This window comes from Lepus europaeus, chromosome 16, assembly GCF_033115175.1.
Source record: "Lepus europaeus isolate LE1 chromosome 16, mLepTim1.pri, whole genome shotgun sequence".
In the NCBI taxonomy this organism is placed as follows: domain Eukaryota; kingdom Metazoa; phylum Chordata; class Mammalia; order Lagomorpha; family Leporidae; genus Lepus; species Lepus europaeus.
In genome coordinates, this window is record NC_084842.1 from 71416025 (window position 1) to 71440940 (window position 24916).

The window sequence follows — 24916 nt, forward strand, 5'->3', positions numbered from 1 at the left end:
ATAAAGAACTTGGAATGTATTTCTCAAAAGTACATTTTTCAACATTCAAGGAATTTCAAGAAATGTACTGTTCGCCTAAGGGCAGATGACTTAAAAGATCTCTCTGGTAATGGCTTCAAATGAGCTGGTGATTGGAAAGCTGCTGCGAATAGGAGGCATTATTATTCTACACTGACACTTCAGAGGGGAGAGCTAGTTAGGGGAACATTTCCCTCCCTAACATTTTATCCCTGCTGAAATAAGTCAAAATACCCAATGTTCTTTGTATTCAAAGGTGACACCAGTACCAGCACGACTGTCAGCTGCTGTCAGTCCCCAGCTTTTGGAAGCAATGTCGCGGCACTGTAACTCGCTTTTTAGTTTGCTCAGTTATGTCTTTGAAGCAGCGTCACCACGCATCTCTTCCACAGCTCACTGTTCAGCCAAATCGCACCATTTCAGCAGGAAATCAGCTCACTACTAGCTCACTAAAAGCTAGTGGGCCAGCCTCCTCCTTGTTGAGGATTTAGACCTGTGTTTGTCAAAGAGGGGTCCTCCCAGAGGCAGCATCAACATCCCCCGGAGTGCATGAGGCAACACAGGCTGCTGGACCTCACCATAGACCGATGGATTCAGAGACCCTAGGAAGAGATCAGGTAATCTGCATTTTAAACAAATGCCCCTGGTGATTCCTGTGCACCTGATGGTTACAACTTCCAAGTGGAAGGCGTTGTGGCATAGTGGGTAAAGCTGCTGCCTCAGACGCTGGTGTCCCATATGAGCGCTGGCTCATGTCCTGGCAACTCTACTTCCAATTCAGACCCCTGCTAATGGCCTGGGGAAAGTAGCAGAAGATGGCCCAAGTGCTTGGGTCCCTGTCACCCACATGGGAGGCCCAGATGAAGCGCCTGGCTCCTGGCTTCAGCCCGGCTCAGACCTGGCTATTGCAGCCACTTTGGAAGTGAACCGGCAGATGGAAGATCTCGCTCTGTATCTCTCCCTCTCTCTGTAACTTTGACTTCCAAATAATAAATAAATCTTAAAGAAAAAAACCTTGGGCGTTGAGGGCTTTTGCAGTCATCAACTACACTTTGCTTGAGCCTCATGCATTCATTTATATCTGGGAACATTAGCAACCTCTGGAGACCTGTGCTCAGAAATACACCTGAACACCCCCTAGAAAACTCTCTGTTGCTTTAATACATTATTGCTTCGGGTCAGCAAATGTCCCACTTGCAATCACGTATATCATGCTGAATGTCTAGGCAGAGCCTGAACAAAGAAAACAAATCAAATTCAAAATTTTAATGTACTTTGAAAGAAGAGGAACTTGAAGGCGGGGAGTAGTATTATAAATAACAGAGGTACATTCTGAGAAATGCGTCATTAGGCAAGGTTGCTACTGTGTGAACATCATCATAAATGAGTGTACTTCAAAATGTTTGTGGAAAATTAAAAGATAAACCCATTTTGGTACAAAGATTCTTGAAGTATCTGCAAATAAGGGCTCTTCAAAAAGTTCATGAAAAATATATATTATGAAAAAATGCATAGATTTCAAAAGTTTTTTTGCGCAAAAATATTTCACTTTAAATTTATTTTTCCATGAACCTTTTAGAAAGCACCCACATATGTACGAAAACTAGGACACCTATGACGTCCCTAAACAACGCGATATGGGACCAACCGGCATGCACGCAGTCTACCACTGACCAAAATGTCACGATGCAGCTTATGACTGTTTCACCTTCAGCAAAAAGGGGGAAAGCCCTCTGGTTGGCTGATACACAGGCAATACCTTCCGGTATATGCTAAGAAAATCAAAATAAGAGTAACATCTTGGACACCTTTCTTAGGCAAGTAGACTTCCAGCCCTGCTCAGGTTGGCTGCACTTCCTTCCCTGATCGCCTACATGTTATACTGCTCCACAGCCCAGAGCTCCATTCCCCTCTACATCATTTCCACAACCACGGACAGCACTTTTGTTCATTTTTATAATTTTGATTATAGATTTGCAAGAAATGACAGAAAAATATTGTACAGATTGGTCCCACATACCCTGCATCTAGTTTTCCCAGTGGTAACATCTGGTACAATATCAAAGTCAGGAAACTGACGTTGGCCATTGGTACAATCCACAGAGCATATTCAGATTCTACCAGTTTTACATGCACAGTGTATGTGTGTGTGTGTGTATGGTTCTGCGCACTTTTATCACACATGCAGTTTTACACAGATTAGTGTAATCTTCACAACAAAGCTAAGGAACAGTTCCATTACCATGGGGCTCTCTTTGTAGACATGCCCAGCCCCCTCCACCCTCATCCCTAACCCCAGCAATGACTAATCTGTTCTCCAGCTCTATAATTTCACATAATTATTTTTAGTAGTATTTTAATAGCCTTGAGGCAACCTCCAACCATGCTGAACTTCCTGCCTGGACTGTCCAAGTTATCTCTCAGGGTACCCATTACTGTTTTTGTTAGTGTTCTAGTAATAAAGTTGCATGAATTTTTAGTGGTCTTTCTATAATCCTAATATTCCTAAAAGCGTTCTTTTTTGTGTACAATTTTGCTGAGTGTGTGGTTTTCAGCAATATATATTCTGTGTCACAGCAGAAATATTTGTATAATGGCTGAAACAGAATAGAAGCTTATTTTTTACTCACAGAAGAGTCCGAGGAAGATGTTCTGTCTGGCAAGCAGTTTTTGGTGCTATTCTTGTTTGGAACCTTTCAAACACATGCTTTGTTATTGTCTTAGCCCATTTTCTGTTGCTATAACACAGTACCTGGGACCGGACAATTCCTAAAGGAAAGATGCTTATTTTAAGGTCAATGGGCTTTCTTCGTTTTCGCATTCCTGTGACACTCAGCAAATATCCATAGCTACTAATGGATGACAGTTAATATATACTTAAATTTTTACTTATTAATTTTCATGTTATTTGAAAGACAGAAATTGATGGAGAGAGAGAGAGAGAGAGAGAGAGAAAGAGACAGAGACAGAGAGAGAGAAAGGGAAGAATACCTTCTATCCACTGGTTCATTCCCCCAAATGCCTACAACAAGCCAGGCCTGAGCCAGGCTAAAGTTAGGAGCCCAGAATTCAATCTGGGTCTCCCACTTCAGGGGCAGAGAGGGACCTAGCCATCACCGACTGCTTCCAAGGGTGTGAATTAGCAGGAAGCTGGTAGAATTTGGGACTTAAAACAAGCACTCCCACTGTCAAGTAGGTTTAACAAGCAGTCGCTTAACCTCTGAGCCAAACAACCTCCCCACTTTGTATATTTAAATTCCATACCTATTATGTGTTCTTATTGAATCCTTTTCACAGATCGGAAAACTGGAGCACAGAGAGGTAAAGTAACTTGTCTGTGATTACAGAGCTAGGAAGCTAAAGAGCTGGGATTTGAACTTAAGAGCCTAGCCTTTTCAACTGCTCTCCTAATGAAGTGAAAGTAAGTGATTATGAATAAATCATATGCAGAGAATTAAGAATGGACCAGGGAATATGCGCCTGTCCTTGCTAAGACTGCACGGAAGGCTTTGGGCATTGAAGACCTCATGGTTAATGGATTTCCCAGCTCTCTCTTGGGTTTTGGACTTACAGCTATCACAAATTTCTCTCAGTTCTCCTGGAGATGGTCAGGCTCTGTTGAATTGAGATATGATAAGCAGTGACACCAGAGGCTGAAAAGAAGACTAGAATGCTAATTTGTTAGTGTCCAGGGAGTTAGAGAGGTGACACCCACACAAGCACAGATATCAGATGGTTAGAATGAGCTAGCACTAGGGAACTGCGTGAAGAGCAGGAGGATGCAGGGTGAGCTTACTGCCTGCTTCCTAAAGCTTTGAGCCCATTGCAAAGGGAGCTGCTATTTTTAAGGAACGCAGTCACCAGCGACGCACGGTGAGTCACTCCTGATTAAAAGGCTGAATCTGAGGAGCTGACCGGGAGGCTCAATATTGAGTCATCAGTGCGCCATCTCTCTTGAACAACGTTGGAGACATTCTTCTCTCTCAAGTCTCCATTTGCAATATTCCATAAAAACGTCCGAGCCAGGATTCACTTTATTGGTTTGGGATTGTGAAGTCTGCTCCATTGATTCTGATCACTCCCTTCCTGTCTTTACAGCTGCAGTCTGGACAGCTGTTACCAGGGGATGGCACTGCCTTAGGCTTAGTTATATAGAGATGGACAGGGGAGGGGAAGGGATTGGTCAGTCTTTCTTTTGTTGCCAATAATTCAGGAAAAATAATAACACTATTAGGTGCAGTGAGTCATGCTTTTTCTAAAAGAAAATGTTTTCATTTATAAAAATACAGTAGTACCCAGTTGAGAATTACGAAGGTAAGAGATGCAAACACCCAGTGTAGGAGTCAAGATTCAATGCAGGAAACATAAATGGCTCTAGATATCTTAAATTTGAAAAGGCTTAATGCAGGGGGTGAAGATTTTACATAATCACTGAAATCCTATCAATATGCCCAGAAGACCACAGAACGAACCCACTGGGGAGACACTGCCTCCGAGGCCTCCATTAGGGTTACCGAATCCTGGGACCCATTTCTGGGTGTTTCTGATATCGGGAAGACACATTGCCACCTCACACTTCCTCCAGATACCAGAAAGCTGGAGGATGGGTACAGAAAGACTGAAAAGTCTTGTGCTTGTACTACTTTGCTTGCCAACACAGCGAAGAGTCAAGTGGAGCAGCGAGATGGCATCTACTGCATCCACCTTCCAAATCCCCAGTGAGTATAGTCAGCCCTGGGTCCAGGCCCCACTTCAGACGCCAACACGTACAGGTGCTCAAGTCCCTTAATAAAACGATGTGACACTGGCATACAACTCACGTGCATCCACCATAAACCATCTCTAGATGACTTACAATGCCTAATACAACGTAAATGCTGTGTAACAGTTGTTACGCTGGCTTGTTTAGGAAAAATAGTCTGTACGTGATCAGTACAGATGCAATATTTTAAAAAATATTTTGCATCCTTGATTGGTTGACCGCATGGATGTGGAACATATGGATATGGAGGGCTGGCTGTGCACTCTGATTGGCCAGCCTGCCTTTGCTTTCAGAAGGCTGGTGGGGGTGGGGCTGGAGAGCGTAGTCTGCCATTCACTAGCTCCTGGTAAGAGCCTTGGGCAGAAGGTGGAGGGAGCCAGTCCACAACCCCACGTAACTCAGACCAAGAGATTGACTCACTGCTCCGGCTCCCGCTGGTGGAACAGAGCCGCTGCACAGTGTCTTGGATGCACATGTTCTCAGTCTCCCTCCTTTCACTTCACTTTTCATTGCCCTGTTTTGATGACTGCAAATCAACCTCTTACTAAAGATGAACTCACTGAATTGAGGGAGTGGTACATTCGGTGTAGCCAAACCCACAGGATCCCAGATCACGCCTTCTGAGGTCATCTGTCTCCTCTGTGGACAATATCTTGATGGTAGACTAGAGTCCTCTTTTAAGGAACCCTAGGCCTGGAGCAAACAAAGTAACAGCCACCTGTACGTAGCCTCCAGTCTGGCTAGGACCCACTTTGCCATCATCAAAATTTCCAAAAACACGCAAGGACCCTCTTAGAGCTAGCCGCCCAATTAAAGAATGGCCATGAGTTCTGTGTACTAACCAGAGTCCTGCCCGTGAGCTGATCACGCACCTCTCAACATCAACTTCAATCTAAAATTCCTTTACTCATAACCCTTCAAAGAATCAGAATTAAGCCATAGCTGCCTGTACTCCATGCTCTACACTTTGCAAAATAAATACCTACTTTCTCCCACCACCCCAGTGCTAGTGGTTGGTTAACTGGGCACCGGGCAAGCAGAGCCGAGCTGTGGGGTTCTGCACCGCTGTGATCATGCCCCCATTCCCCCACCACTTGGCCATGGCCTTGCCTTACTATTAATACTCCTTTCGCAGGGAGCCAGCTGAAGCCTGGAGGGGGCGGGTAGTCTGCACACGCTTGTGCTAGAGGAGGACAAGGTGGGGGAGGAGCTGGGCTCTGAACTGCATCTGCCGGGTTCCAGAAATGCACTCCCCACCGGTGCTTGACCACCTGCCTTCCTTGTAAGTCCAAGGCCTCTGAAAGTCTCGAGAAACTGGCAGCCAGCCCCAGGGGTGGGGCCCGCTCACAGGCTCCCCCCAAGTCTCTAGAAGCTTCTCTCTTGCTTTTCCCATTACAGGGAATTGCAACATTCTCTGCAGCTTTAGTGCTTGGAGGAAGCTTTTTCTACCTACCTGTCTCCCTCTGGAGAGAGAAATGTTTTACTCCTCCCAGGCATGGTCTTAAATGACCTTCTGCTACTTCCGCGTAGACTTATTTCATCTCTCTCCGTGAGGAATAGAGAACATGAAGGCTTCACATTTGGAATTCGCTTAGTCTCAGCAAAATGTAATTGCTGCATTTTTTTCCCTTTTCTAATCACAGGGGACTTCTCAGCAGCCTAGATGCTAATGCTCCGACTCCCTCACTCCCATCTCCAACTGCTCTTTGAAGCTTGGCTTTGGTGTGGAACTCAGTTTGCTTCAAGAGGCCTCATTAATGAGGTTGACAACAGGCAGATCCAGCCAGGCCTCTTGAAAGGCTTGTCTCTTCCTCTGCCCCAGAGCTGGTCAAACGCATGTGAACGCCATGGTCACTGCTTGTCTGTTTGCATCTGCTTGGAAAACATCTCCTCCCCTATTTAAAATACGCTCTGAACGTGAAATGGCATCCAGCATCCCTGGCCTCTGCTCACTTCTCTCCACTGGGGCTCATTCAGCAACCACTAAATGATCACAGCCCTCGGGACCCATTCTTCTCATTTATTCATTCACAGATGTTTGTGAGTGCTTGCCATGTGCGAGGCTCTGGGCTTAGTGCCTGGCAGAATTAGTGAATCCATAGAGTTCTCATCTTCTGGAAGTGTCCAGTGTAGACATTACCCACATCACCAACCCATACAAGAACTGGACGTGACGATATCTGGCATGTCCTTAAAACTGGGTTCTGACTTGGGTAAGGTGGTCAGGGAGGGCTTCTCAGAAGAGGCAACATTTACATTGAAGGGAAAGAGAGGAGGTAGCCATGCCAAGTAAGGAGGGGGAGAACACGTAGGGCAGCAAGGGCAGCGTGCAGTGTGGAGAAAGAACTTGGCGTGTCTCAGGCTTCGCAGGGAGCCCAGTGCAGTGGGAGATCCCTGCCAGTGGAAGAAGGGTACTGATGCTGGCAGGGTCTTGGCGGTCAAGGTGAAGGAGTTTGGGATGGGACACTATTGAAAGGTCCACAGAGGGCAGGGGTAGGATAGATACCTGAGTGGGCATTCGGGGATGATGCGCAATGTGGAGGCAGGGAGCTCAGTGCCACTGTCCAAGGGCAGTGGGCAGAAGCCTGGACGTGGGGGTGGGGAGGAGTGGAGAGAAGGGAGCGAGGGTGAAGCTGAGTAAGCTTTGCTGACAGAAGAAATGCGAGCCTCAGGGAGGCGGCCCAGGCTGCGATGCCTTCTGGTTCTGGATGTATTGGGTTTAGCATCAAGGAATCCTGGCACCAATATGGGGGTGACATATTTCTGCCCATTGGGTGAACAGGCTCTGGCCAACCTAGCTTTTCTCCCTTTCTGGCTGCATCCTTGCTATTGCAGTCCCATCCCAGCAGACAGAACCCGTGGCTGCTTATTTACCTACCTAAGACTGAGACCCCACAAAATGCCGCTTGGCCCTGACAGTGTCTTGGGGGGTGATGAGGAGCCCAGCTTCCAGAGCCTGACAGACTGGCCCAAAGCTTGACCACTGCCCTTGGCCAAAGGAGCCATCTTGCCTGCTTCTCAGAGGCGTGGCCTCTTCAGCTGTAAATTGAGGGGAAGACACCACAGTCCGCTTGACTGGGCTGTCAGGAGGGCTTAGTGAGCTACTGTAGCTGGAGTCGTTGGGGCAGTGCCTGGCACACGGGCTCAGTGCCAGAGTATGTTAGGGTCAATTAGAAGGGGCTGGGTCCTTTGGAACTTCTTTTATTTCACTCTATACCCAACTGCAAAATAGGGTTTGGGATTTTGAGGCATTCCAAAAAGTGCCAAGCACATGGTAGATTAGCAAGAAAAGACTACTAAGTACTTCATAGGGAGATGGACGATGGACTTTATTCCAAAGTGCAAAGCATTTCGCTTCAAAACCCCCACTGAAAATCTGGCCCCCTTTCTCTCTCTGCTCACTGCCATTTCCATTCCCCCTGCCCCACTTCCCACTTAGTGGGTTTCCATGGCTTCTGGGATTGGGCCCTCCTTCTCACTTAACTCTCAGCATTTTCATAGAGTGTACTATTGGTTATGCTCAACCCCTCTCTGTTCTATACTATAGATGGAGCCTTTGCACACACACACCCTGCCTCCTGCAGTTCCTATGTTGAAATCCTAACTCTCAATGTGTCGGGATTAGGAAGTGGGGCCATTGAAAACAGTGCCTGGCACACAGCCAGGACGGTAGCTCCTATTCGGATGAATTAGAGGGAACCCAGGTACTCTGGGACTGCTCTCATTTCACTCTATGACTAGGTCACCAGGACAGAGCTCTAATGAATGGGCTTAGTGTTCAGAGAGGCCTCTTGCCCCTTCTTCCATGTGAGGGTGCGGAGAGAAGAAGGCCATCTGTCTACGATCCACCACCATTCAATGTCCTCATCAGACACTGAATCTGCCTGGGCCTTGACCTTGGGTTTCTCAGACCCAGGACCGGGCTCAACAGCTTACTGCTGTTTCTAAACCTGTCAGCTTGTGGTATCTTGTTATAGCAGCCCTGGAATGGACTAAGGCATTTTCTATTTCCCTAATTTCTGGTCCTAATTATTTCATTTCTTCTATTTTCTGCGGGTTGAGTCTCTGTTCTCTTACTAACTGTTGAGATTAAATCTTAGCTCAAAAAAGATTATGTCATTTTTCCTTTTTCCATTTTGTATTTTTAAACATATTTGTGTGCCCCTGAGCATGATTTTCGATGTTTCTCATGAGTCTTGATGTGTGGGATTTTTATTAACATTCAGTTCAAAAGACTTTATAATTTCTACTATATTTCCTTTGATCTATGGATTACTTAGAACACTGCTCAGTTTCTACATCAGGCTGGTTTTTGTGTTGACGCCCAGCTTAGTTGTGTTGTGTCAGAGGAGCACAGGGCTGTAATCTGTTGGGGCTTCTTTTATGACCCAGCATGTAGTCCATTCTGGTAAATGGTCTGTGTGAGCTTGAAGACAACGCGTGCTCTGCAGTTATTCTGTGGATGTACATTAGGTCAAGCTTCCTAAATGTGGTGTTCCTATAGCCTTATTGATTTTTTCCGTCAATTTTCTCTATCACTTTACAAAATGTGTCTTATACTATCCCTTTATGACTGGGGATTCATCAGTTTTTTTCTTTCAGTTTTAGCTTTATGTATTTTGAAGCTGTGTTATTACATGTATACAAATTCAGAATTGTATCTTCCTGTGGAATTGAAGCTTTTATCACTATTAAGTATTCTTCATGTTGAGTATTGTCATTTGTTTTAAAGTCTATTTTGTCTAAAATTTATAATCTATACAAGACTCCTTTTTTCCATTTTTTAACTTTCAACTGTTTTCTGTAGTATTTTGTTTTACATCATCCTTAGTAAATTGCTTACAATTATTTCTGTCTTTAAAAATCTAGGCTAATAAACATTGTTTTCTAGTACAACTATATTGACTTTATTTGCTGGAGCAGAGTGAGATGAGGAACTTGTGGTTAGGCCATTTGAGGTCCTGATTCCTCCAGATATCAAAGTACTAGTTAACACTGAGCCTTAATTAGGCCTCCTACCTACTCTCTTAGTCCATCCAAGCTGCTATTATAAACTGCCTTAGCCTGGGTGGTTTATAAACAATATAGACTCATTTCTCACAGTTCTGGAGGCTCCACAGTCCAAGATCAAAGAGCCAGTGGATCTGTTGGCTACTGAGCACTTGCTCTTTATAGATGTGACTTCCTGCTGTGTCCTCACATAGCAATCTCTTATAATGTTACTAATCCCATTTCTGAGGAAAAGGTGCCTACTAGTTAATTCCTTTCTATAGGGCCCACCTCTTGCTACTGTTGCGTTGGGAGCTAGGTTTCAAAGTCTAAACTCTAAGGGTACACCAACTGTGTGCTATCAGACTACAGCACATACCTTTTCATAGTCTAATCCTTGGAGACATGTTTTCTTCATTTGCGAAAGATGTGTCCCTATATACAGAATTCTAAATTGGTAGTTGTTTATTTCTGCTCTTATTTCATTCTCTCTGGCTTCCACTGTATCCCACATTCTTACTCTGTAATACTTGCTTCTACAGTTCCAACTTTTTTTTTTTTTTGGTAACAAAAAACTTCTATGTTTTATTGGGTAGTTTCTTTAACTGGACAGTTTTCTCCATCCTTCAATAGCTCTCTGTTAATTCAGATGTGAGGGTGCAATGCAGTACTTGGCGATTCCAGTAGCCTGCCTGACTAGAGGACAGCCATGGAGGAATGGTAGGGCAACCTCTGGGAAAACTCAATCCCCACTGAAAACCAGCCAGATTCCTTAAACTGTCAAGGAACCTTCTGATGTGGAGCTCCAATTCTACTTTTTAGCTTATCCCTCTATGATTTAAGACAAACCAGCCAGATTCAAATATTTGTGAAATGCATCTTTTTCCTTATTCCAAGCTAAACTTATATCACCAAAGTTAACTCATATCATTTCCTCCTCTGAAATGCTGATTTTCCCTTATCTCTACTGAGCTAATCCCCAAAGTTTTGACTTAGATGTCCCTATTCCATGAAGCCATTTTTATAATTTGAGGCCAGATGTCACATGGATTTCTTCGTGGATCTTACATTAGCTTGTACTATTAGCTATCTTTTAATGTTTATGCTTTGTTTTACAAATAAATAATATGGTCCTTGAAGGAAAGATATGTCTTGTATTTTTTAGTACCTGACACCTTAGCCTTAGTACTATAAACAGGGATTTGTGCATACCATGTTAATGGATTTACATTGATTGGTTTCTCCTGTAGCTTCTCTCAATATACTAAAAAGTGATCCTCTAGTTGTACACACAGTGCATTTTTGCCTTTGGGTACTTTTAACCTTATGAAGGTCCAGAAATAAATGAGGACCACCCAAATGAGAACAGAGGATATTATTCAGAACTTGCTATGAGAATAGAGTCACTCACCATCACTTATGCTTGGCGGACACTCAATTGCAGAGATCTTCTGATTTTGTTGAGGTTGGTCATCATCATAATAATCTGATGAAAGAATGATTGCACAGAATATGAGATGCCACATAGAATGCAAAGGACCAGCATCGTGACAATTATGACAAAAAGAAGAAAAAGTAGTGGAGTAGATCCTTTAAGATGCTTCCGAACTAGGAACCTAGTTGTCTAATCCAGGTCAAGGGAACAAATATCATGGGCTGTGAAGATCAACTTAGGTCATTCAAGGAGCTTTTTCCTTAAGGTTGTCAGTAGCCTTTTTCTACCTCCCTCCCTCTTTTTTTTTTTTTTAAAGATTTTATTTATTTTTTTGAGAGGTAGAGTTACAGACAGACAGAGGGAAAGACAGACAGAAAAGTCTTCCATCTGCTGGTACACTCCCCAAGTGGCTGCAATGGCTGGAGCTGGGCCAATCCCAAGCCAGGAGCCAGGAGCTTCTTCTGGGTCTCCTATGCTGGTGCCGGGGCCAAGCACTTGGGCCATCCCCCACTGCTTTCCCAGGCCATAGCAGAGAGCTGGATCAGAAGAGCAGCCAGGACATGAACCGGCGCCCATAAGGGATGCTGGTGCTGCAGGCAGAGGTGTAGCCTACTAGGCTACAGTGCTGGCCCCTCTACCTCCCTTGTTTAATTGCTTTGAGTATAATGAGACATTTTAGCAGTGGCACAGACGACACTGTCACTAACAAGAAAGCCAGAGCAATGAGATTGTCCATCTCCGATCATGCTAGAGAACTGCCCCCGGTATGTGTTCCATGTAGTGCAGGAGTAGCATCATCAATAACGCTTGCTTGTGTTAATGGTAAGTTTCATACAGTCTTTTCTATGGGATTCTTCTCACCACAGGGAACACAGACAAACAAGGAATCAGCAATTCCCCAGGAAAGTGCCTGAATAATTATGGGTGCTTTGGTTTTAGAACTCATACATGAGTCAGGATTTTTACTCTTGGTGATTTATAGAATTAAAATCTCTGTTCATTGACTTGTAATACTGTTCTTAAACTGCATAAAGTGTTAGTTTGAGGCAACCAGGACTAGACGTCCTGGCCACAAAGAAAGTTTTATCTGGTAGGGGCACATGGGAGAACAGGAAAAAAGGAGTTATTCACAAGAGCAAGTTGGGACCAAGGCTTTACAGTAACTGGGATACATATTTGGATCTCAGTTAGTTCTTCCATGTAGCAAGTATTTGGCCCATCACCCTACTAAGGTTTTTGAATTCAAATTTAAAAATCCAGAGTCTGGCCAATATATTATAATAATAATGTGTTCCTTTTCATGGAGAGAGGAACACTAGCAAAATCACAGGTTGATTCATTTAGGATCACTTGCCCATGTAATTGCAAGTGGAAACATCGTCAGCTGTAATTCCCTATGGTCTTATTTAATGGGATTGGAGCTGTTCAGAGATTTTTGTTATGGGGCTTGGTGATGGACAGCATAACCAGCAGTCAGTAAGATGGAAAAGGTATTGTTTGGGATCACCTAAGAATGACATTAGAATGAAGATGTTGTAGCCTAGCAATTATACAAGGGTAGAATAAAAGAGAAAAGATCCTTATGGGAGGATAAAAGCCAGAGGTCTAATAAAATGACAACAAGAAGGATGATAAGAAAGAAGCCTTAAAAAAAAAAAAAAAAGCACAAACCGACAGAGATCCAGGTCTAATGTGTTGGGAGGGAGCTGTCCACTATTTCAGGTAGTCAGCTTGTTCTGAAGGTTTTGGGTCAGCTTCAGCTTCTGCAGATTGGAGGAGCTTTGAGAAGCCTCACTTTGGAGTACTGACAGGATCAGCCTTTCAACTGTATAGATTTCATAATTGCTTCTCTAGTTGTTAAATGTGAACCCTAAGATCGAATCCCTGAAGTTTCACTGTTATATTTGCTATCAATTGTGCTAGATAAGATTCCTTGCAATGAGATTCAAGGACATTTTCTTCAAGATGTTTCTCCCAACAGATGAAATGTTCTTGTTGAAGATCACGAAGAAGCTGTTTAGGAAGACGTTGTGGAGTAAGAGCATAATGATCTTGGGGAAAGGACCACTCATAGTACAGGCATCCCTTGTAATATTTTGGTCTGTCTACGTGCGGTGGGATAGAGTCTATTATCAGAGGTGAAATCTCTAAATACATGGCCTTCCAGTGACCAATCTGTAGGGGGATAACACGTGTGTTGCCATGGGAATGGACCAGGTGGTTATAAAGGCTAATCAGAGTAGCCCCTTTGGCTAAGAAGCTCTAGAATTTCGGAAGGGGCCGGCATTGCAGTGTGGCGAGTAAAGCTGCTACCTGCAGCACCAACATCCCATATGGGCACTGGTAGTCCTGGCTGCTTCACTTCTAATCTAGCTCCCTACCTTTGGCCTGTGAAAGCAGTGGAAGATGATCCAAGTGCTTGGGCCCTTGCTACCCACATGGGAGACTGAGTAGAAGCTCAAGGCTCCTGGCTTTGACCAGCTGAGCTCCAGCCATTGCAGCCATTTGGGGAGTGAGCCAGTGGATAGAAGACCTCTCTCTGCCTAAATAAATCAATCTTTTTAAAAAAGTGGGGGGGGGGTAGGAATTTTTGAAAGCTTTGCTAATTTAAATTAAAAGATGCCATTGGTTCTTTCAACCTCTCCAAAAGATTGTGGGTGGTGAGAACAATGTAGTCTTGAGTAAAGGATAATACCTTAAAAACTTTCCATAAAGGGTGGGTGTTGTGGTGTAGCAGGTCAAGTCACTGCCTGCAATGCCAGCATCCCTTATGGGTCCATTTGAGTCTCAGCTGCTCCACTTCCAATACAGCTCCCTGCTAGTGCACCTGGGAAAGCAGGGAAGGATGGCCCAAGTACTTGGTCCCTGCAACCATGTGAGAGACCTGGAAGAAGCTCCTGGTTGCTGGCTTTAACCTGGCCAGCGTTGGCTATTTTGGCCATTTGGAGAGTGAACCAGCAAATGGAAGATTTCTCGCTCTGTTTCTTCCTCTGTCTTTGTAATTCTGCCTTTCAAATGCATAAATCTTTTTTAAAAATAAGAGTTTCCATGAAGTATGTGCCTTGGTCACGATATAAAAGTTGTTCTGACCCAGGTTGGAAACATAAAATCAAGCAGCTTTTAGAGACTGTGAGGGCCGTAGCTTTTTGGCAAGGAAACACTGCAGAGCACTCTGTAAATAGATGTAAAGAAACTAAAATATATTTTGAAAAATCAGTTTGAAGATATTAAGAACAGCTGTGGAAGGTTTGGTTCTGGGCCATGTCCCACTTCTATGGACTTTCCAGGATTATGCTGTTGACAGGTAACAGACGACCCCAAAATAACCCCTGCTGTAGTTTTGTAGTTTACCAACTTATGTTGATTTAAGTGACCAATTTGTCTGGGCCGCGATGAGTAGTTTCAAGGAGAACTGTAATTTCTTTTTTTTTTTTTTTTTTTTTTTTTTTTTGACAGGCAGAGTGGACAGTGAGAGAGAGAGACAGAGAGAAAGGTCTTCCTTTTGCCGTTGGTTCACCCTCCAATGGCCGCCGCGGTAGGCGTGCTGCGGCTGGCGCACCGCGCTGATCCGATGGCAGGAGCCAGGTGCTTCTCCTGGTCTCCCATGGGGTGCAGGGGAGAACTGTAATTTCTACTGGAAGTCGTCTGATGCCACCCAAGGACTGTATTGGGAGTTTCAAAGATTCACTGAATGAAGGGAACAACCAGAATTTCCCCATTCTTCTTCTCCAAAGTCTTAAGTTAAACAGTGATACTTCATAATCATCTCTTTTTTAAAGATTTATTTATTTATTTGAAAGTCAGAGCTACACAGAGAGAGAAGGAGAGGCAGAGAGAGAGAGAGGTCTTCCATCCACTGGTTCACTCCCCAGTTGGCCGCAATGGCTGGAGCTGCACTGATCCGAAGCCAGGAGACAGGAGCTTCTTCCAGGTCCCCCACGTGGGTACAGGGGCCCAAGGACTTGGGCCATCTTCTATTGCTTTGCCAGGCCATAGCAGAGAGCTGGATCGGAAGAGGAGCAGCCGAGACTTGAGCCAGCATCCATATGGGCTTTACCCGCTACGTCAGAGTGTTGGCCCCCCATAATCATCTCTTTAAGCAGCTGCAGAGGCCCATGAAGTGAGGGTTTCACAAGGAGCACAGACGGCCAAGGCTCATCATTGGTTAAAGCTGCTGGTTTGGCAGGACACTCTTGTTAGAACATCTCTTTTAGCCTCCGTGTCACCCCCTTTGGCATGAGTCTTTTCCTTTATAATGATCACCAATCTAAGAAATGGGAGTTCATCTAAAAGTTCTTTAATTTGTTGTCCAGTTTTGATAGAGACTTCAGCAGAGATGAAAAACCTGCTTTCCCCACAAAGTATTTCTAAGTCATGTGCTAACCTAAAAGCATACTTGCTGTCTGAATTGATGTTTTCCATCTGCTCTTGGCTACCTGACAGGCTGTAGGCAGTGCAATACATCCTGCAGTTGGGCTGATTGTCTCTGGTAAAGGACTATGAGAGCGTATCCTACTTTATGATCTCTAGTTTCAATTTGGGGATACAAATCAGCAACAAATAATATTAGGTCAAGGTTCTCAGTGGGATTCTCAAATGAGCTGAATGAAGTACAATTTCTAGCTGAGAAAAGATAATCATAAAACCTCATTTCTAATAGCAGAAGAGTGTCAGGATTCAGGATGCTGCAGTAGCAAATAGTAATTTGAGCGGCAGAGAGTAATATCACAAGAGGTTAATCCATTAGCTGAGAAGAGTTGTGTTTTCACTGTGTGAGACTTTGAGATCAACTAAATAACTCAGAATTAGTGTAGCAGAGGCATTGATAAGTCTTTGCTTGTTTGTTTTACAGCAGCTGTTGTCACAAGAGAAGTGGGCTACATTTTTGCAACCAGGTCTAGGGTGAGGTTATATATTGTAAGCCTTGGATATTTTGTTTTTGAGAGGAGGAGGAGGAGAGAGAATATATCTCATATCTACTGGTTCACTCCTCAGATGCCTGCAAAGTCTGGGTTGGGATGGGCTAGGTCAAAGGCGGGAGCTGGGAACTCAATCCAGGTCTCCCATGTGGGTGGCAGAGATGCAAGAGGTTGAACCATCACTGCAGCCTCCCAAGGTCTGCAATGGCAGGAAGCTGGAATTGGGAGGCAGAGCTGGGACTACCACCAAGCCACTCTAGTATGGGATGCAGGCGTCAACTGAAAGGCCAAATGCCTTCCCCAGCCATGGGCCTCCTTCCCTCCCTCTCTTCCTTCCTTCCTTATGGTTCCTATGAAGTTAAAACCTCAAGGGCTTGTGCAGATTACTCATGCACAAATAAACAAAAGAAATTTTTGTGGTTGGAGATGCCCAATAAAGGAAGCTGCTGAAGAGCAATCTGCAGGTTAACGGAGGCCTGTTCTGTGTCCATTAGTCTACTCCTAACAAGATGTTGCAACCCCAGAAAAACTTCCTGCAATATCCAGTTAAACCCAGAAGCCTGCCAACTGTCATCTCCTGAGAGGTCTAGGGTGACTTTGGATAGTCTTGGTCTATCAGACAATGTTTCCCTCCTTAGATGGGGCACATCCTAAGTGACAAAACGTGCCTTGGAAAAGCTGTAATCAGTCTGCTGAAAGTTTATGTATCTTTCATGCTAAGGCTGGGAGTAAGTACATGGAATTCTTTGTCCAAAACCTGCTTTATAAAGTTTTAAATTTATCAATTTTTTACATTCAAGAGACAGAGACAGAAGGAAGGAGGGAGGGAGAGGGAGAAAAGGAGGGAAGGACCGAGAGAGAGAGAGAGAACGGGAGAGCGAGCACATCTTCCACTTGCCCGTTCACTCCCCACATGCCCACAATGGCTAGGACTTGGCTGGGCTGAAGCTGGGAACTGGGAACTAAACCCAGGTTCCCGTGTGGGTAGGAGGAGAGGAACCCAACTACCTGGGCTGGACCTGCTGCCTCCCAGGTCCCCACCGGCAGGAAGTGGGAATTGGGAGACAGAGCCAGGAATCCAATCCAGGCACTCTAGTACGGAATGTGGACATTCCAACTGGCATCTTGATCGCAAGGCCAAATGCTCACCTCACAAGCCTTCTTAGAATGTGAATAAGGTCAGAGATCCTCTGTGTATTCTATTCGAACTGATTCACAAGAGAAATTCAGATCTTTCACAAGTTCTTTGAGCAACTGGGAAAAATAGGTAGGGCTTCAGCAAACTCTTGGGGCATGAGTGCTGTTCTGTTATCTCCCCACGTGAAGGCTCAATGCTACTGACTGTTGTACAGGTGGTTGTGGTCAAGGGCACTCGACAGAAGGCAGAGCAAAGATACATTGCTGTGAAACAAAATGGCTTTCGGAGGAACTGATGCCTAGACACTATTTGGCCTGCATCCTACAGGGAATCAAGGGGGGAAATCTGAATTGCTCTGGGACCCTGAAAAATATCCTCACCCATTTGGATTCCTTATTGATGAGACTGGAGTAGTATGTCTGGTGCAGGACAGAAGAAAACCTTGGATATGCTGCTTTCAACTATTGCTCTGATCCCTTCCTTTGCTCTGTGCTCAGAGTTGGGGTGCTTGGGTAACAGTTTGCTAGGGTATGTCTACTTTCCAGGTTCCATCCCAATTATTTTTTCTGTATCAGTAAACTTTTAAGGCCATGTCAGTTATATAGTGTCAGGTATAGTGTTGAGACCTTTATCTGGGTCACAGATTAAATAGAGAAGGCAAAAGGATATCTAAGACAGACACAATGGATTACAAACACAGTCTTCAGGAACTTTAGGAAATAATCCCTGGCATCCAATTGTGATTTGTAGCATTTGCTGATTTCTGTGGTGTAAATGCTCTCACTATAGGTAAATCCAACCTACCAACAGGATACTTTTTTTTTAAAGGTTTATTTATTTATTTGAAAGTCAGAGTTACACAGAGAGAGGAGAGAGAGAGTGCGAGAGAGGTCTTCCACTTGCTGGTTCACTTCCCAGTTGGCTGTAACAGCCGGAGCTGCGCTGATCCGAATCCAGGAGCTTCCTCCAGGTCTCCCACACAGGTGCAGGGTCCCAAGGACCTGGGCCATCTTCTACTGCTTTCCCAGGCCATAGCAGCGAGCTGGATTGGAAGTGGAGCAGCTGGGACTAGAACCGGCGCCGATATGGGATGCCGGCGCTTCAGGCCAGGGTGTTAACCTGCTACGCTACAGCGCCAGCCCCCAACATGATACTCTTAAAAAGAGAGTTGGAAAGAGATCCTGTAAGTAAATCATTATATTGTATTTATACTATGCAGATGCAAAATACATAAGCAACCTCAAGAACTAAGATAAAAGGAGGCTGGTGTTGTGGCTTGGAAGGTAAAGCCTCCACCTATGATGCTGGCATCCCATTTGGGCACCAGTTTACATCCCAACTGCTCCACTTCCAATCCAGCTCCTTGCTAATGGGCTGGGAAAGCAGCAGAAGATGGCCCAAGTGCTTGGGTCCCTGCCATCCATGTAGAAAGCCTGGATGGGGTTCCTGGCTGCTGGTGAGCTGGTTTCAGCCTGGCCCAGCCCTGACTGTTGCAGCCATGTGGGGATGAACCAGCAGATGGACAGTCTTGTTCTCTGTGTCTCTCTGTGGCTGATTTTCAAATAAATGAATGAATTTTTTTTAAATGTAGATAATAGTAAAATAATTAGGAAGCAATGAGTTTTCAGCATTTATTTCTTTTGCTTTTAATAGAAAGTATATGCTTATATCACTTAGTTTTTAAGAGTCGTCGTATTTAAAGATTAGGTCACAAATTACTGAACATCTAACAATTAGTTCTTTTTTTTAATTAAAGATTTATTTATTTATTTGAAAGGTGGAGTTACAGAGAGGCAAAGGCAGAGGGAGAGAAGGAAAGAGAGGTCTTCTATGTGTTGGTTCACTCTCCAAATGGCCACAATGGCCGGCAGGAGCTGGGCGGATGCGAAGCCAGGAGCCAGGAGCTTCTTCCAGGTCTCCCACGCAGGTGCAGAGAGAGGCCCAAGGACTTGGGCCATCCTCCACTGCTTTCCCAGGCCATAGCAGCGAGCTGGATCGGAAGTGGAGCAGCTGGGACTTGAACCAGCACCCACACAGGCGGTGGCTTTACCCGCTACGCCACAGCCCGGCCCCTAACAACTAGCTCTTGTAACTGAGTGCAGACCAGTGCACGTGGGTTCTACCACGCCCCTGGGTGACAGCAATGTCAAGAACGGCTTCAGGCTCACCTCAGGAGAAGGCCGCAAGGAAACCGCAGGCAAGGGACCCTGCCCTTTTAATTCTGCTCCTCCGGCACTGACTGCTGGGCTGTGCCGTGGTCAGTCCTACATTTACTCACTGTTTTGCTATCTTCCCCGGCACCGGCTGTTTCCTGGGCACCGCGTTAGCCTCTCGGCGGACACGGCAGCAACACCAAGGCCCGTCCTGTCGAGTTCGCCTTCCGTGGCTTGTCACGTTCGGGTGGTGGGTGGCGTCACCGGGAGCACCTCTGCCGTCACTGCCATGTCCCAGGGCGTCGTTAACAGAGGGAAGGTCCACATGGAAGGTTCTGGAATCGGGGCGCAGCGCTCACCGAGCGCTACAGCAAAGTCTTTCTTCAGAGCGGCCCGCGCAACTGCGCTCTAACGTCAGCCCTGGGGAGCAGGGGGCTAAGTCCTTCCTAGCAGCCATCATCTTCCTCAGCCTCGAGCCCCGGGGTTTGTCAGGCCAAGCAGAGGCAGTCACGCGGGGCGAACCTCAGCTCGGCGCGTTCGCCCGCCGCCCGCCCGCGCGGACTCTCCCGCGCATGCTCACACACTCCCCCTGCGGCCCGGGGGTTCGCGCATGTGCATAGCGAGGCGTGCGTTTTGCTGTTGGTTTTTTTTTTGGCCCTAGGGCCCTGCCGTACCGTCCAGGGGGCGAGCTGCATTCTGGTTCCGTCTCGGGTCTGGCTTGTGGGACTGGTTCTTCGGAGCCCCCGCCACAGTTGCCCCGAGGCCATGAACCGCGAGAGCTTCGCGGCGAGCGAGCGGCTGGTGTCGCCGGCTTACGTGCGGCAGGGCTGTGAGGCCCGGCGCTCGCACGAGCACCGCATACGGCTGCTTCTGGAGAAGGTAGCGGGGGTCGGTCCCCTCCGCGGCGGGGGTGCTGGGGCCGGCTCCGCTGCCGGCTGACTGGACTTGGCCCTGGCGGCCGTGGCGGCACGGCCAAGGCCGGCGGAGCGCAGAGCGTGTTCCTAGAGGCCGTGTGCGGGCTCGGCGTTTGGAGCCACGCTGTTTCGGCCCTGGGCTTGCAGAAGTGAGGGAGTCCCGGTAGCTCGCTCTGTCTGCGGGAAGGGCAAAGGGCGCCCTGCCTCCCTTCGCCACCCCAGCGACTCGTGGCACACCTGGTGTTTGCCGACCACGGTGTGCCCGCTCCAGCCAGGGCGCCTGCACCCGGCCCCCGCGGGGCTCGCCCCTGCCCGCCGTCCTTGGCTCGAGTCTGACGCCCCCCCGGCTGTGGCTTGAAGACGCTTGGTTGAGGAGCGCGTGTGTTCTCAGTTGCTGTCACCGGCTGCAACTTTAAACTCGGCAAACCTTGTATGCGTGCGTCGCTGCTGGCCGCCTGCGGACAACCGCTTGGAAGTTTTCTTCATAGCGCGGAATCCATGTCTTGACATCTGGAGAGCAAGGGTTGGAGGTTCTTTGACGTGGGATTTTAGAGAACGTTGATTCTCTTAAATATAATTATAAGCTTTTTTTTGTTTCTTTCCTCTCCCCAAGGGCAAGTGTCCGGAGGATGGTTGGGATGAAAGTACAGTCGAACTGTTCCTACATGAACTCGCAATCATGGACAGCAACAATTTCTTGGGCAATTGCGGTGTGGGAGAAAGGGAGGGGAGAGTGGCCTCCGCCTTAGTTGCTCGCCGCCACTACAGGTATACTGCTTGAAGTGGGCTCGCGCAAATTCCTTTTTAAAAACTAGTGGCTGCCCGGCGCCTCGGCTCAATAGGCTAATGCTTTGCCTGCGGCGCCGGCACCCCTGGTTCTAGTCCCGGTCGGGGCGCCGGATTCTGTCCCGGTTGCTCCTCTTCCAGGCCAGCTCTCTGCTGTGGCCCGGGAAGGCAGTGGAGGATGGCCCAAGTGGTTTGGCCCTGCACCCGCATGGGAGACCAGGAGAAGCACCTGGCTCCTGGCTTCGGATCAGCACGATGAGCCGGCCGCAGCGGCCATTGGAGGGTGAACCAACGGGAAAAGGAAGACCTTTCTCTGTGTCTGTCTCTCTCACTGTCCACTCTGCCTGTCAAAAAACAAAAACAAAAACAAAACAAAACTGGTGGCAGAATTCATCCTGTTAAGTTATAAGCTGTAACCGCTCCTTTCCTGTGCAAAGGGAGGTGGAAAACACTTCATCTGAGCAGGTGCTTTTCAAAACCAGGAGAGCAGAAATTCTGGTATTCGGTGGTCCCCCTGTCGGGTTCTGGCTGTGACCAGCTCAGGCTACATGCTCTGTTGCGGGTGTGACACCTGACCAACCTATTGGGATGTAACATTAAGGTTGTATGTTTTCTCAGGTTCTGTCGGAGAATGGTTTGTACTTAGAACGTTAAAACATTGTTGGGTCTGAATTGAATCCCATTTTATAAGTACCTCTCTTTGTCGCAGTGGGTGTAGGAAAAGGTGTGTTACAGTCATTTTTGCTTTTGCATTATGGGAGAAAGCTTTTCATCAGTTCTGATAACCACTCAATGGATTGTGGTTCCAAATGTGATCATTTAGGAGTATTTCTTTGATTGCAACCTTTCTGTGAAATATATATAAATAGATAGATAAATTTCTCTCTCTCTCTTGAGATATTTCTTAAGAAGTCCTGAGTTCTTTGGTTTTAAATCATGATGACATTCTTCTGGGCACAGTGGAATTTTATCTCCGTGGAAACCATTGCGATCAAAACTAATAATAGGGGTCGCTGTTGTGGTGCAGTGGGTTAGGCTGCTGCTGGGGCACCCCATGTGGCAATGCCATTCAAGTCCCAGCTCTACACTTGCAGGTCAGTTAATACACCTGGAGGCAGCGGAGTGTGGCCCAAATACTTGGGTTTCTGCCACCCATGTGAGAGTTCTGGATGGAGTTCCCAGCTCCTGGCTTTGGCCTGGCCTGGCCCTGGCTGTTGTGGTCCTTTGGGGAATGAACTAGTGAGTGAAAAATCTCTCCTTCTTCCTCTCTGTCACTCTGCCTTTCAAATAAAAGAAATTAAAAAAAAAAAAACAAAAAACTAATGATAATGTGTGTAGAACTAATAATAATGAATGTAGAACTTGAGTGAAATTTTCATGATTAATGTAAAAATAACGCCTTGTGTAAGGTTTTGGTGGTAAGGAAGCATGACACTAGTGTTCGAGAATAATTGTGCTTATTATTACTGCTGTTTGGCTAATCAGATGACAAAAGGGCTTTTGTAAGGAGTAGTCAGAGGTATCTATATAGTGGATAATGTCATCCAGCATAAAGAGAGTAGATTTGCACATTAATTTTTTTTAAAGATTTTATTTATTTATTTGAGAGAGAGTTACAGAGAGAGGGAGAGACAGAAAGGTCTTCCATCTGCTGGTTCGCTCCCTAGATGGCTGCAGCTGCTGGAGCTGAGCTGATCCAAACCCAGGTCTCTCGTGTGGGTGCAGGGGCCCAAGTTCTTGGGCCATCTTCAGCTGGTTTCCCAGACCATAGCAGAGAGCTGGATCAGAAGAGGAGCAGCTGGGACTTGATCCAGCACCCATATGGGATGCCAGCGCCACAGGTGGAGGCTTAGCCCACCTCGGCACAGTGCCAGCCCTGCACACTAATTTTTAAGGAGAATGTAGTTTTTTTAAAATTAAGGCAGTTTTTGTGATGGTAACTCATTCCCATTGAACCTTTTTTTTTTTTTTTTAAGATTTTTATTTATTTGACAGAGTTACAGACAGTGAGAAAGAGAGGGAGAGGGAGAGGGGGAGAGAGAGAGAGAGGGAGGGAGGTCGGTCTTCCATCTGCTGGTTCACTCCCCAGATGGCCGTAACGGCCGGAGCTGTGCTGATTTGAAGCCAGGATCCAGGTCCTTCTTCCCGGTCTCTCACGTGGGTGCAGGGGCCCAAGGACTTGGGCCATCTTCTACTGCTTTCCCAGGCCATAGCAGAGAGCTGGATTGGAAGAGGAGCAGCTGGGACTAGAATCGGCGCCCACATGGGATGCCGTTGCTGCAGGTGGAGGATTAACCTAGAGTGCCATGGAGCCAGCCCCCGCATTGAACTTTAACCCACTACTCTGGTTAGGGAAAACAGAAGGGAAAAACAGAATTGAATGCTGCACATATCCTAGTTTTCCATTGCTGCAATATAAACCACCCCAAACCTTAGTGGCGTAAACTAATTTTTCACTATTACATCTCACAGTTCTGGGCTCAGTAGGATACTTCGGTCTGTTGTGCAGCTGCTTTCAGGTGCTGGCTGAGAGTTTTATCATCTGAGGGTTCTCGTTCATGATTTATCCAAGATGACTCATGTGGCTCGGAGCTCGTGTGGCATTTCCTTGTAGTGTGGGCGCCTTCCGTCATGGCCCCGATGGGTGAGAAAGAACATCCCCAAGAGGGAGCCCTTCAAAGAGGACTGTTGGAGGCTGTAGGCATAGCTTAGCAGTTCTCCGCAGTTAGGGCCTCCCTGGCCAAGTGAGTCTCCAAGGCCAGCCCGGATCCAGGTCTAGAGGAATTAGACTCATCTCTTGTGGAGTAATGTGGGGGCGAAGGGAGAAGAGGCACTGAGGCCAGCTTTTGGGACTGACTAGGTACCACAACATAACCGATGAAGTTGTTTTACTATAATTAGGGTGTTTTAAATTTTTTTTTTTTTTTGACAGGCAGAGTGGATAGTGAGGGTGAGACAGAGAGAAAGGTCTTCCTTTTTGCCGTTGGTTCACCCTCCAATGGCCACTGTGGCCAGTGCATCGTGCTGATCCGAAGCCAGGAGCCAGGTGCTTCTCCTGGTCTCCCATGCGGGTGCAGGGCCCAAGCACTTGGGCCATCCTCCACTGCCTTCCCGGGCCACTACAGAGAGCTGGCCTGGAAGAGGAGCAACCGGGACAGAATCCGGCGCCGCAAAGCGGAGGATTAGTCTGTTAAGCCACGGCGCCGGCCAGGGTGTTTTTAATATTATCAATAGTTTATGAAATCTAACAGTCAGTTACTGCTTCTGGTGTTTTGTTGTTGTTACTGTATTTCCATATGTGTACGTTGGATCACTTAGAACACCGAATGTGTTTCTCTGGCTTTGGCCCATTCTTTGCTTAGGTTCATTCATGGAATTGGACGATCTGGAGATATTGCTGCTGTGCAACCCAAAGCTGCAGGCTCTAGCCTTTTGAACAAAATTACCAATTCTTTGGTCCTGGATATCATGAAGTTGGCTGGTAGGTACTGTGTAAATAATGATACTTTTCACTGACCAGACTACATACCTTTACCTAATTTCTTTTACCGATGTCTCTTTACAAAAAAAATGAATGGCTTTTGGAAAAAAATTATGTATTTATTTATTTCAAAGGCAAGGTGACTGAGGAGAGGTAGATTTTTCACCTGCTGGTTCACTCCTGAAATGACCGTTAGAACCAGGTGTGGGCCAGGGCAAAGCTAGGAGCCATGAACTCCATCCTAATCTCCTCCTTGGGTGGCAGGGATCCCAGTACTTGGGCCATCCTCTGCTGCCTTCCCAGGTGCATTAGTAGGGAGCT

General features: G+C 46.4%; 1 protein-coding gene across 1 annotated transcript in view; it reads left to right on the plus strand.

Annotated features, from left to right (window-relative positions):
• The first annotated feature begins 20108 nt into the window (after positions 1-20108).
• The window catches only part of SEPSECS (Sep (O-phosphoserine) tRNA:Sec (selenocysteine) tRNA synthase), a 37617-nt gene continuing 32809 nt past the window's right edge, over positions 20109-24916 (plus strand). Inside the window, exons 1-3 of the mRNA XM_062212653.1 lie at positions 20109-20293; positions 20942-21096; positions 24477-24595. Coding sequence (XP_062068637.1) covers positions 20180-20293; positions 20942-21096; positions 24477-24595 — 388 coding nt within the window. The 5' untranslated portion in view covers positions 20109-20179. The remainder of the gene's footprint in view (positions 20294-20941; positions 21097-24476; positions 24596-24916) is intronic.